We start from the raw sequence: 13,439 nt of genomic DNA, 5'->3' as shown, positions 1-13,439 counted from the left end.
CTCATTAAGCTGATTGGCTTGGTGAAATTTAGGCCTCTGGACTAAATTTCCAGGGACGAAAGATCCCATATCCTCATCCCCAACCTTCTCAGGTTTGCATACACTGGCACCGGTCTTGCAAACTGAGTGTCGCATCGTGAGGTCAGCCACAAGGCTTTGTATTGCCCTTTGAATTGGACTAGGATGGTTTGCCAGCATCACAATGAGAGTATCAGCTGCAAATGATCAAGTCTGAGAACTCTCACCTTCAGGGCCCCAGAGAGAGCTGTTAATCCTGATGTCCAGCTTTTAATAATGTCATTTCCTGTTCTGGACTAAATTCTCTAAGGGTGAGTGGGAAAGAACTTTAAAAATAGACATTCTATATCACTTTCTTGTCCTTGGAATCCATGAATGGAGACCTTATATTTAATCAGAGTAATAACTTTATTTCCAAATTCACTTTTACGGCAACAGTCAGTGTAAATCATTTTTGTTAAAACACACAATACACTATATAGACATTCACAGACAGGAAGCTAAGCTAAGATGATTTCATGTCCCTCCCCCCACCCTCACAATTACCAAAGAAATCATGGGACTTGCAAGTGCCAGAAATTGTCCTGCTCAACATGGCAAACTCATGGGGGTAAGTCTATTAGGAGGTGAGACTCTAGGCCAGTGCCCAGGGTAACCCTTTTCAAAGCTGAAGAGAAATCAGAAGTCTTACGAAGCCACAGGTCTGTAGATGGGACACGCTGGTGACCACCTCTGCCCTCGCCCTGACCTCGTGGCTTGACTTGGAGCTCCAACAAAGATGAGGAGGGGGAAGTGAGTGATCTCAGCTGCCAGAAGCACAGGCTGTGTCTGGAGCCAGTGTGAGAGGTGGCACAGAGGTGCCAACGGCTTAAAAGGAAGGATGCCAGGGTCTTAGGGAGGCATGATTGTGGGCTTAGGACCCCTGAAAGAGGGCAGCAGGCCAAAGCAACCAGATGTCCATATTGCTACGCCTGCACCTGGCTGGGGAGGGAATGGGGAACTGGCCAGCTGCCTGGGAAAGGCTGTCAGTGGAAAAGAGAAACCCCAAGGGCCTCTAACCGCGTGGCTGCTCCCTCCCTTTAGCAAATGTGGTTGAAATGATGAAAAGGGTTACGAGGCAATTGAAGTGCTGCACCCCAAGATCTCCCTTTACCCATGTTAACTATCTTACACATTCCTCCCCCCTCCCCCCATAGCACAATAAGCAATAGCAAACAGGATACAGTCTCACCATTGAAGTCAATTTAAATGGAACTATTGATAAAGTGAGTCAACAGCTTGAAGGAGCCGGCATACAGTATATCCTATCTAGCCCACCCACGGACACTGGCTCTGCAGGTGGGAGAAGTGAGGGGAGGGGAGGAGTGCCCAGCCCTGGGGGGATTGTCATTTGAGGTCACAAGCCAGCGTGCCTTTGCAATTTATCTGCCAGCACTGATCACCCTAAACCATGATCTTAGGCTGGCCCCAAGAGCCTGCCCCACAAGGGGGAGATCCCAGAGCCTACCGGATAAGGCCCACGGTGCTGAAGAGCAGGGCACAAGAACTTCAGGAAGAGGAACCGAGGTACGTGAAAAATGCAGCCGAAACTGTTGGCAGTAATGAGGGGGGCATGTCTCTAACCACCACCAAATCTCTACCCCACATTTCCTCCTCATTCTCAGATCCCTTCACTTATGAGAATTGCTGGGACTTAGCGAACAGCAGGGAGCTTCCTGGTGGAGAGTTCTGGGCCCAGAAACTTCTTGCAGGGAAAGCTCTAGCTGCACACGAAGTTGCCAGCCCTAGGGGATGCCCTGGATTTCTACTGCCAAGTCCCTCAGGGTTGCCTTTAACTGTACCCAAACCAGAAGTGGCAGAATTGAGCCTGAGGCTGCTAAGTTGCTTTAGGCAGCAATTTTTTGCAAAGGCGGCTTCCCTTTTCTCATGGCAGCAGATGGAGTTTGTGCAAGGTCAGTGGGCTGAGGTGCTCTGGTCAAGGCTTTGGGAACGGTGTCTCCTGACTTATCCTTCCTCAGGCAGGTGGCTCGGGCCTCTGGAGCAGATCCAGGATAGGCAGTTCATCCCAATCCCTGCTGTGGTCGCAGGGCCCTTGGTGGGAGGCTGGCTGCCCCTCCAGAGGGCGAGCTTGGCGAGGAACCCAGTCTGCGGGGTGGCTGAGGCTCATGGAGCTTCTGGGAGCTGCAGATCCCCCCAGCTGGCACTGGCTTCCTTCTTCTTGTGATGCAGGAGTTGTAAGCCTCCTTTAGGACTGCTGTGGGACTTCGGGCTGTGACCAGAGAGAACCATCCTCGTGCCGCAAGCCAGACCAGCCACAAGACCTACTCTCTGCCCTGACACAGGGAGCCCCAAGGGGAAGTAGGGAAGGAGATGTCATCGCTTCAGTCCTAATCCTGTGCTTCAGGCCTTCTTCACAGCTGAACGGCCTCCTTAGATGCTAGAATCTGGTCTCTGTTGGGTCCCGGATGCTGAGGAAAGCCTTTCAAACCTTGGGAGGCCCCAGCAGGGCGGCGCCACACAGGCCACACGCGTCCCAGCGTGGGGGTGAGAGACACCTTGTGAGGGTGGGTTAGAAACCTCTTTACAAGCATTTCAAGATACATGCGTCCTTTTTTTTTTTTTTTTTTTTTTTTTTCACTATCATAGTCACTCTGGTGAATCCAAGCATAAACAGACAAATCCAACTACAACGCAACAGGGTGCAGATGGGGAGGGCAGGGCAACATCTATGTATATGTTCAGCTGCTCCAGCAGAACAGACAGCATGGCTTCCAGCTGGGACCGGGGAGAAAACCATTTCGAAGGGGGTGTGTTCCCCTTTTTGGGATGTGGAGGGCTGATTCTATGCATGTGGAGCTGAGCAGCGGGCTGGGCTGTCTGGGAGGCTGGCAGCCACAAGCTGGGGTGCAAGTGGGGGACAGCGGGACTGTGGGCCTGCCCTGGGTGCCTTGCCCGCCCATCCTGGTGCCGTCACCGACAACCAGGACACCCAGCCTCCTGCTGCGGGCTCAGCACAGGAAGGGGCCAGGCCTTCTCGGGGGGAAAGGGCTCTCTCTATGTCAACAAGGCAGAAACACCGAGGGTCACAGCTGAGCAGTGCCCTGGCTCACATCTGTGATGGGAGGAGGAGGCAGGGAACCGAATCAGGTCGTGAGATTCGTGGTGAGGGACCCAGTTGGATGAGTGGAACTGAGAGTGAGAGGCTGGGGTCCCACTCTTGTGCCTGGACTTTACCTTCCCTTAATTTCACCCTCAGTATGGAGTAGGTGCCTCCCACAGCCAACCAGGGTCCTTACTGAGAAGGGGGGTGGTGAGGCTGGGAATTTGGACATTGTGGCGTGATGAGGGGTATGGGCAGTGACTGGGTTCTCATGGCAGACGACAGCACAGTGGGGCAGACAGGGGTGACTGCAGTGGCCGTGGGAAGGACAGGGGGCTCGGGACCCGCCTCCCAGACCCCTGCACACTCCAGAGATGCCGGTGGCCCAGGCTTGGAAACGGGTGGACGTCTCCCAAGAGGCACAAGTCCTTACAAAGAGAACTGGTTAGCCCTAAAGTCCCAGGTCTGCAAAGTGGCCAAAATCATGGCTGCAGTTCCAACCTTCAGAAATCAATAAAACAGGGTTTCTGTGGAGCAGAGGGAAGCCCCTCGGCTCAGGCCCCCTACCCTGCAGGGAGGGAGGAAGAGGCCAGCGCCCTCCGACATCAAGGTCAGTCTTTTCCAAGGAGGTCATCCACGGGGTGCCACCCTCCCGCCAGCTTGCCTTCTCTTCTTACCCGCCACCCCTTCTCCCACAGGCTGCCCTGCAGAGGGTGGCACATCAACTCGCAGCAGACCCTGGCCACCAAGGACAGGCAGCCGCTCAGTCTGAGACACTGCAGGTGGCGGAGGCCTTGGCCCTCCCAGTGGCGCGGAGGAGGGCATCTCCTCTCCAGCATGTGGCTTCCTCTCCCACTCCCCCTTCTCGTCCTTCCTCTCCCCTCTGCCCAGCCCCTGCCTTGGCCTCCCCTATGGCCTCCCGCCCCACCCCCACCCGTCACACTCACACAAGGTTGACATCGTTTGCCTGTGGCTCCACGAACACACCAAGTTTCAAATCCTTTGTTGCTGCCGCTGCCTCTGTAACACCCCCACGACAGGGCCAGAGGCGGTGGGCACCCCCAGTCTCTTGAAATCCCCCCGAAGCAGCTTTCACAGCCTCTCCTTCTCCCTCTTCTACATGGAGGGGGAAAAAAAAAGAATCAAAAGGAATTGCCCGAGGAAATGTTGGGTGTGGCCATGTTTTTGAATGTTTTTTAAAAAATATTTTATTATTAGCCCACCGATCAATTTGGAAAGATGCAATTTGCTCTTATTCCCATCACTGATTTTGAAGTCCCGAGCCAAAGCCGAGCGATAAAAGCCGGTTAAGTGATGAACCGATTAACCGAACTGCGAGGAGCAGCTGGGGGCAGAGGGCGGGGCCGGGTCATTATTCTTTTTTTTTCCACACTCTCACTCTCTCTTCTCTCCACGATTATTGACCGCCCCGGGGGCCTGATCACAAACCCTGCTTGGCCAGGGAGGCAGACACCTCGTCGGCTAGCGTGGCGAGCTGGGGCGAGTCTACCATGTCGATGCTGCCGGTGGAGGAGACATTGCTGAGGTGCCGTGGAGACGTGTCCCCAGACACCACCGGTGACTTGTACACGATTTCCGCCCCGTGGTCTGTCTTGGCTTTGGCGTTCTCGCGGAAGGTCAGCTTGTGGGTTTCAATCTGCAAGGAGAAGAGGAAGGGAGGGAGGGTGAGATGAAGTGCCAGAGAAAGAGAGACCAGCCCTGCCAACTGCCCTGCCAGGCCTGGCCCACAGTGCCAGGGACTGTTGTTTGTTTGTTTTTGAGACAGGGTCTTGCTCTATCACCCAGGCTAGAGTGAGGTGGTGCAATCTCACCTCACTGCAGCCTCAACCTCCCAGGCTCAGGTGATTCTCCCACCTCAGCCTCCTGGGTAGCTGGGATTACAGGTGCATGCCACCACACCTGGCTAGTTTTTTGTATTTTTAATAGAAACGGGGTTTCACTATGTTGCCCAGGCTGGTCTCGAACTCTTGGGCGGAAGCAATCCGCCCGCCTCGGCCTCTCAGAGTGCTGCCATTACAGGCGTGAGCCACTGTGCCTGGCCAGAAGCTGTTGTTTTTATTGTCTTCCAATTCGTAATCCCTGTGCCCACTCCTCCCCTGACCTGCCTCCCAGGCACCCAGGTACCCTCCCCAGAGACAGTGATCATTTTAAGTTTCTTGTGTATCCTGCAGAGATATTCCACACATAAACAAACACATGTGTGAGTGTATATGTACACAGGCTGCTTAGTATTCCGTCACCACGGATGTATCCAAAGGCGTCTACTCCTCTGTGAATGGATGCCTAGGCTGCTCCCGCCTTTAGTGATTACAGGCAATGGTGTATATGAACAACCTCAGATAAATAACCCTGAATGAACATCATGTCACACACCTGTAAGTGTGTCCTAGAAGTGGAGTTCTTAGGTCAAAAGGCATGCGCATTTTATTTTGATAGATATTGCCAGATTGCAAAGGAAAATGTGGAAGGAGAAGCTGGAGAAGATCAAGGATGTCTCCCACAGCCACTGATGCCCAGACATGAGCCACACACATTCCTCCTGTTTGCCAGTGACTGATGAGTTTGGAGGGGCAGCAACTGTGGGCAGCACTGGCAGGTGGGCCACAAAACATGACATGACAAAGGCCTTTTTATGTGTGGGTGGGTGGATGGGTGATTTAGGATGGAGTCTGTCTAGCGACTTATATATCCATCTATTATACATCCATCCATCCATCCATCCATCCATCCATCCATCCATCCATCCATCCATCCATCCATCTATCTATCTATCTATCTATCTATCTATCTATCTATCTATCTATCTATCTATCTATCTATCTATCAATCAATCATCTACCTATCTATCTACTTGCCCAGGCTGGCCTCAAATTCCTGGGCTCAAGCAATCTTCCCACCTGAACCTCCCGGGCAGCTGGGACTACAGGCTCATGCCACCGTGCCTGGCTGAAGCCCTTTTGAAAGTAGAGAAACAGGCCGGGCGCGGTGGCTCAAGCCTGTAATCCCAGCACTTTGGGAGGCCGAGACGGGCGGATCACGAGGTCAGGAGATCAAGACCATCCTGGCTAACACGGTGAAACCCCATCTCTACTAAAAAAAAATACAAAAAACTAGCCGGGCGAGGTGGCGGGCGCCTGTAGTCCCAGCTACTCGGGAGGCTGAGGCAGGAGAATGGCGTGAACCCGGGAGGCGGAGCTTGCAGTGAGCTGAGATCCAGCCACTGCACTCCAGCCTGGGTGGCAGAGCGAGACTCCGTCTCAAAAAAAAAAAAAAAAAAAAGAAAGTAGAGGAACACATGACCTAGCCAGGAGCCCCGAAGGATACCAGGAAACGCGGAAGCAGAAGGCGCTCACTGGAGAAGTGAGCAGCGCACAGGAATTCCTGATGACCCTGAAGCGGCCGACAGGGTTATCCTCAGTCCTTGTTGGGTCCTAGGCTCTTTGAGCATCTGGTAAAGCCAAAAATATGTGTGCACATGTCCACCCACGCTCACACCCACACAGCCATTTTCCATATAATTTTAGGAGTCCATGGATCCAGGCTGAAGGGCCCCTATTGCAGCAGGCTTGAATGGGCATAGAGAAAACCATGCTCCCGTTTAAGCTAGATGCATATTTTGTTCATTTGCAGTCACTACTTTGAAAAACAGATTGTTCTCTATTAGTGTATTTTCTTTTTCTTTTTCTTTTTTTTTTTTTTTAGACAAAGTTTCACTCTTGTCACCCAGGCTGGAGTGCAGTGGCGCAATCTCAGCTCACTGCAACCTCCACCTCCCGGGATCAAGCAATTCTGCCTCGGCCTCCCGAGTAGCTGGGACTACAGGTGTGTGCCACCACACCCAGCTAATTTTTGTATTTTTTGTAGAGACGGGGTTCTGCTGCATTGGCCGGGCTGGTGTCGAACTCCTGATTTCAGGTGATCTGCCTGCCTTGGCCTCCCAAAGTGCTGGGGTTACAGGCGTGAGCCACCATGCCTGGCCTGTTACTGTATTTTCTTGAAAGACCATTTAATACAAGCTTTGATAAAAATATTTATGTTAATGTTTTTTGAAGTGTTTTTTAAGAGAAAGTTGACATTCCTGGGAATGTCCAAAAATCCCCAAACTGAAAGGAACCCAGGAGGCTGGTGGTGTGCCCCACTGCTTGTTAGCAATTTTTCTCAACACACGGAAAACGGGACTAACGCTGTGGGGATCCCTGGGACCAGGATGGTGTTTTCTGAGTAGGGGCAGGGCCCTGCCCACCTTCCTGAGCCATCACATGGACAAGTTGGAAACAGAAGGAGCCAAGAAGCTGAGACTCAGCATGGCTCTAACTCAGGTTCTTAGAGGACTGCAACGCACCAGGAACCTTCCAGAACATTGTTTTTTTTGGGGGGGGGTCTCACAACCACCCTGGGACGTAGGTACAGCATTTCCATTTCATCTTGCTGAAGGAGAAACTGAGGCTGAGGGGATTTGCAGATCTTGACTCTCCGAGCAGAGTCAAGCCCAGAGCTCTTCCTAACACAGAGAAGCCTCCAGAGACTGCAGCGGGCCTCCCTTCACCCAGGAAATCACCAATGCCCATGCCCCTATCCCGACCCACTCAGTCAGACTGTGGGGATGGGGCCAGGCCCAGGTATCTTTAAAGCGCCCCAAGGCTGGGAGGCCCTGCCTTAGACCAGGGGAGGCCTGGGTGGTGGAAACAGCAGAGAAGCTGACTGCTTCCTCAGATAACTGGGCCCGGCCCCCACATCCCTTGAGGCGGGCAGCCTCCTGGTCCCCCGCTGTTTTCTCACTTTGGATAGTGACCCAGGCACTGAAAAGTATCCCTGTGTCCTGCGTGGCACAACCTGAGAGCTCTCAGCCAGCTACTATGGGCCAGTGCCCTCGCCAGCCTCAGGGCCTGTCTGGAGGTGAGGTCTGCCCCAGGCCACAGTTTACAGCATCTGCGGCAAACACTTCTCACAAAACTACATGGTTAGACATTTATCACAAACACAAGATGAGGGTGCCCATCTGTTCAGAACCAGATGCAGTGGCAAGAGGGGAGGGCGGAGACTGACCAGGGCAGGGGTCTCTCAGCTGCCACCTGAGTGGCCTGGTGGAGAGACAGCCTGGTTGCCACTTCCACCCGACTGGGCCACCTCGAGAAGCAAACTTCCTCACGCCGAGCTGGGTCTCAGATCCCACACCCTTTCTGGGACACCCCGATACGGTTTGGCTGTGACCCCACCCAAATCTCATCTTGAATTATAGTTCCCACAATTCCTACACGTTGTGGGAGGGACCCGATGGGAGAGGATTGAATCGTAGGGGCGGGTTTTCCCTGCCCCTATGTTCTCATGATAGTGCTCTTCTCATGATAGTAAGTCTCCCGAGATCTGATGGCTTTATAAAGGGGAGTTCCCCTGCACAAGCTCTCTTCTCTTGTCTGCCACCATGTGAAACAAGCCTTTTACCTTCCGCCACGATTGTGAGGCCTCCCCAGCCACGTGGAACTATAACTCCATCAGACCTCTTTCTTTTGTAAATTGCCCAGTATCGGATAGGTCTTCATCGGCAGCATGAAAACAGACTAATACAATCCTTTTCCCTCTACCACTCCCCAGTCAGCTCCTGGGAGACCCTGAAGGTTGGAAAGTGAGCCACTCCCAGAACTTCAGGCTGGGTGTGGGCAGGAAACCCCAGAGGGTGCTTGGCTGCGCTTCTGCAGAAGAGAAGCAGCAGCTACCAGACCGCATCCTGTGCCAGCCCTAGACAGATCTCGCTTAGCGCCACACACACCCTCACTGCACAGACACCCACAGCAAGACCTGGAGACTAGAAACTGCTGGGGACACCAAGGCCCCAGGAGCCTCGTGTGGACACTTCCACAACAGGCAGGCAGAGGCTTTCCTGAAATCAGGATTTCAGCATCATTGTTTTGCTCTAAGTGCCTAGTAACCCATTTAGAAAATTAGGTTATGTTCCCATGTGTTCTTGGTGCGCCACAGGTGACTGGGGATGTCCACTTCCTTTTTTAGTTGTCTGCAAACATCAGGGCCTAGGACAGTGGTTCTCTTTTTTTTTTTTTTTTTTTTTTGAGATGGAGTCTCACTCTGTTCCCCAGACTGGAGTGCAGTGGCATGATCTTGGCTCACCACAACCTCTGCCACCTGGGTTAAAGCGATTCTCATGCCTCAGCCTCCCAAGTAGCTGGGATTACAGGCATGCACCACCACACCCAGCTAACTTTTGTAGTTTTAGTAGAGATCATCTCTACTAAACCATCTGCCCACCTTGGCCTCCCAAGGTGCTGGGATTACAGGCATGAGCCACCGCACCCAGCTAGTTCTCACTTTTGACTGCACTAAAGAATCACCTGGGAGCTTTAAAAACTGCAGCCACTTAGGCCAAGCACTGTGGCTCACACCTGTAATCCCAGCACCTTGGGAGGCTGAGGTGGGCATATTGCTTGACCTCAGGAGTTCAAGACCAGCCTGGGCAACATGGCAAAACCTCGTCTCCACAGGAAATACAAAATATTTAGCCGGGCATAGTGGCAGGTACCTGTAGTTCCAGCTACTTGGGAGGCTGAGGTGGGAGGATCACCTGACCCAGGGAGGTAGAGGCTGCAGTGAGCTGAGATCATGCTAATGCACTCCAGCCTGGATGACAGAGGGAGAATGATACAGGCTGGCTGTGTCCCCACCCAAACCTCATCTTGAATTGTAGTTCCCATAATTCCATGTATCATGGGAGGGACCCAGTGGGAGGTAACTGAATCATGGGGGCGGGTCTTTCCCATGCCGTTCTCATGATAGTGAATAAGTCTCATGAGGTCTGATGGTTTTATAAATGGGAGTTGCCCTGCACACGCTCTCTTGCCTCCTGCCATGTAAGACATGCCTTTGCTTCTCCTTTGCTTTCCACCATGATTTTGAGGCCTCCCCAGCCATGTGGAACTGTGAGTCCATTAAACCTCTTTCCTTTATAAATTACGCAGTCTTGGGTATGTCTTTATTAGCAGTGTGAGAACAGACTAATACGGAGACCCTGCCTCAAATACATAAAAATAAATAAAAACAAAAACTCCAGCAACTGAGCTGCACCTAAGACCGATCAGTCAGCCTCTCCAGGTTGGAGCCCAGCTGTGAAATGTGCTAAAGCTCCTGGTGAAGGTGATTGAGACAGGCAGTCGAGACCCACTGGATGCTGCTGAGGGCCCACATCCAGCCAGTCAACACAGAAGCCTCTGTTTTCCTCCTCTGGGAACTGGACCAGTCTTTGTCCACTCGACTTGATTAATGCCCATACCCAAGTGCAGCATCCAACCCGCCCCCTTTACCTTTTTATTTCCTCCGCCAGGGACATGGGTGATATTGTCCAGGGACCCGATCTTCGACTGCACTCTGTCCTTGAAGTCCAGCTTCTCAGATTTTACTTCCACCTGGCCACCTCCTAGAACACAACACACACAAGAGCATCTTGCCGTCATCTTCTGCAGTTCCGTGGACTTAGCACACATTACATGAGGTCTGTGGTCTACAGGGCAAAGTGCCAGGGGCTGCTGGGGCACAGCAAAAATTAGATCGGGAGCCACTGCTCTGCAGGGAAGAAGACAGTGACGGGACTTCCAGGTTTGCAGCAGGACTTGAACCAGGGCCAAGCAAGAGGTTTCAAGTAGAGACCAGCCTTTAGAAGTAGGTAAGACTTTCCTTTAGAATGCTGTTTGGATACAAGTAAGTCCTTGAAAAGTGCTTGAAAATAGTTTGCTTCATCTATCTAATCAAAGTATGCATCAATATTTACACAGTAAACTCTTCCTCTTGAGATACTGCAAAGGTAAGTGACAGCTCAACCCAGGAGAAATTATTCTAAATTATACATTGGTTGGCTTCCAGTAAGTCAAGTATTTTTTTATTTTATTTTTTCTTTGAGATGGAGTCTCACTCTGTCACCCAGGCTGGAGTGCAGTGGCGCGATCTCAGCTCACTGCAGCTCTGCCTCCCGGGTTCACGCCATTCTCCTGCCTCAGCCTCCCGAGTAGCTGGGACTACAGGCGCCCGCCACCACGCCCGGCTAGTTTTTTGTATTTTTAGTAGAGATGGGGTTTCACCGTGTTAGCCAGGATAGTCTCGATCTCCTGACCTCATGATCTGCCCACCTCAGCCTCCCAAAGTGCTGGAATTATAGGCGTGAGCCACCGCGGCCAGCCCAGAGCATCATTTTCTGTTTAAACAAAGTCACAGAGGGGACACGGCAGTGACCCAGGGTTCCTGTGCTGTAGCTGCTGCCGATAGTGAAGTGTCTCCATGTTGGCTGGGGACCAAGCTCACACATCCATATAGCTGCACCTCAAGCCTGAGAAGACCTGTGGACAGCTTGCTGGGAGAATCCCGGGTTAGGGCTTAAGGCCAGCATCTTGCCTCCCTCTTCACCTTGAAAAATTTTTTTTAAAAAAATGTTTATGGGTACATAGTAGGTATATATATTTATGGGGTTCATGAGATGTTTTGATGCAGAAACACAATGTGTAATAATCACATCATGGAAAATGGGGTATCCATCCCCGCAAACATTTGTCCTTTGTGTTACAAACAATCCATTTATATTCTTTTAGTTATTTTTATTTTTGAGACAGAGTTTCGCTCTGTCACCCAGGCTGGAGTGTAGTGGCAAGATCTTGGCTCACTGCAACCTCTGCCTCCAGGTTCAAGTGATTCTCCTGCCTCAGCCTCTCGAGTAGCTGGGATTACAGGTGCCCGCCACCACGCCCAGCTAATTTTTGTATTTTTAGTAGAGATGGGGTTTCACCATGTTGGCCAGGCTGGTCTCAAATGCCCACCTCGGCCTCCCAAAGTGCTGGGAGTACAGACGTAAGCCAGTGCATCTGGCTATCTTTTAGTTATTTTTAAATGTACAATTAAATTATTATTGACTATAGTCACCCTGTTGCACTATCAAATACTAGGTCTTATTCTATTTTTTTTTGTACCCATTAACCATCCCCCCACCATCCCCTCACTACCCTTCCCAGCCTCTGATAATCATCCTTCTATTATCTATCTCCTGGATCCCACAATAAGCGAGAACATGTGTGTGCGTTTTTTTTTTTTTTTTTTTGAGACAGAGTCTCGCTCCGTCACCCAGGCTGGAGTGCAGTGGCGCCATCTCGGCTCACTGCAAGCTCTGCCTCCTGGGTTCATGCTATTTTCCTGCCTCAGCCTTCTGAGTAGCTGGGACTACAGGTGCCCGCCACCATGCCCGGCTAATTTTTTGTAATTTTAGTAGAGATGGGGTTTCACCGTGTTAGCCAGGATGGTCTCAATCTCCTGACCTCGTGATCCGCCTGCCTTGGCCTCCCAAAGTGCTGGGATTACAGGCGTGAGCCACCGCGCCCAGCCAAGAACATGTGCTTTCTTTCTGTGCTTGCCTTATTTGACTTCACTCCCGCCTTACCTTGTCTTGGCCAGCATGGCCTGGGCAGGAGCGAGCTGGAGCCACCACGCCTCCTGGGCTCCCGCAAGTTCCACACTCAACTCTCCTTGATGGTCTACCCAGCAAATCCTTTCCAGCCCCTTTCGAAGTCTGGGGCAGTTCCAGCCTCGCCAGGACTCCTCCACCCCGTGCACCTTCCCATCCCAACCCTCGCCTTCCACAGGGCTACCTGGTTTATGATGGATGTTGCCTAATGAGCCACACTTGGAGGTCACCTTGCTCAGGTCAACTGGTTTGTAGACTATTTGCACCTGGAGATGAGAGAGGAGCGAGAAGAGGAGAGGCAGAGAGAGAAGAAGACAGAGAGACAAAGAGGATAAAATGGGATTATTTTATTAAGGGTGTGATGCAATGAGAAGCAGCTGTGTAAGCCCAGGCCCTGATTGGACAGTGGTTCCCAGCTGCCATGAGGAGCGCACCCTATTCAGGGTGGAAAAATGTGTTGTCGAAATTCTGCCAACCCTGCCCCAGGGGAGCTGGGGACTGTGGGATTGGAGTGTCTTCAATCCCTGCAGAACAAAAGAGCCTCTGGGAAAAACAGGGACCCGTTGTCATTGTGCAAGGCCCAGACATTTGCTCAGCAAAGGCTTAAGGGTAAAAAAGTCACTCCTTTTCCTAACATGAAATCGACAGATCACAATCAGACATGAAGAAAAAAGTGATCAATATGATGAGTATGCACAGCATCTGAAAAATCTTGCTGGAAAGGCTGGAGTGCGCTATCTGCTGGGCCTCAAAGAGGGGAGGCGCTGTGAGGGTTGATGGGTGGGCTTATTCCAGGAAAAGCTTCCACAGACAGCACTAGAGCAAAGACGGTCAGTAAGCAGGACCCAGCGG

General features: G+C 51.8%; 1 protein-coding gene across 19 annotated transcripts in view; it reads right to left on the bottom strand.

The window, feature by feature from the left end:
• Positions 1-407: 407 nt before the first annotated feature.
• MAPT (microtubule associated protein tau) overlaps positions 408-13,439 on the bottom strand; it is a 131,366-nt gene continuing 118,334 nt past the window's right edge. For 11 of the 19 annotated variants that reach the window (XM_050763694.1, XM_050763695.1, XM_050763697.1 and 8 more), the window contains 3 exons: positions 12,772-12,853; positions 10,450-10,562; positions 4,319-4,775 (listed from right to left, as the gene is read on the bottom strand). In XM_050763694.1, the coding sequence (XP_050619651.1) occupies positions 4,560-4,775; positions 10,450-10,562; positions 12,772-12,853 (411 nt within the window). In that variant the 3' untranslated portion in view covers positions 4,319-4,559. Of the gene's footprint in view, positions 4,776-10,449; positions 10,563-12,771; positions 12,854-13,439 lie in introns of all 19 variants that reach the window. The other 8 variants (XM_050763689.1, XM_050763692.1, XM_050763701.1 and 5 more) reach the window with 1 other exon arrangement.

The sequence above is a fragment of the Macaca thibetana genome, chromosome 16 (genome assembly GCF_024542745.1).
Source record: "Macaca thibetana thibetana isolate TM-01 chromosome 16, ASM2454274v1, whole genome shotgun sequence".
NCBI classification, from domain to species: domain Eukaryota; kingdom Metazoa; phylum Chordata; class Mammalia; order Primates; family Cercopithecidae; genus Macaca; species Macaca thibetana.
Note: the sequence above shows the minus strand (reverse complement) of the source record. Positions and strands in the feature narration are given on the sequence as shown.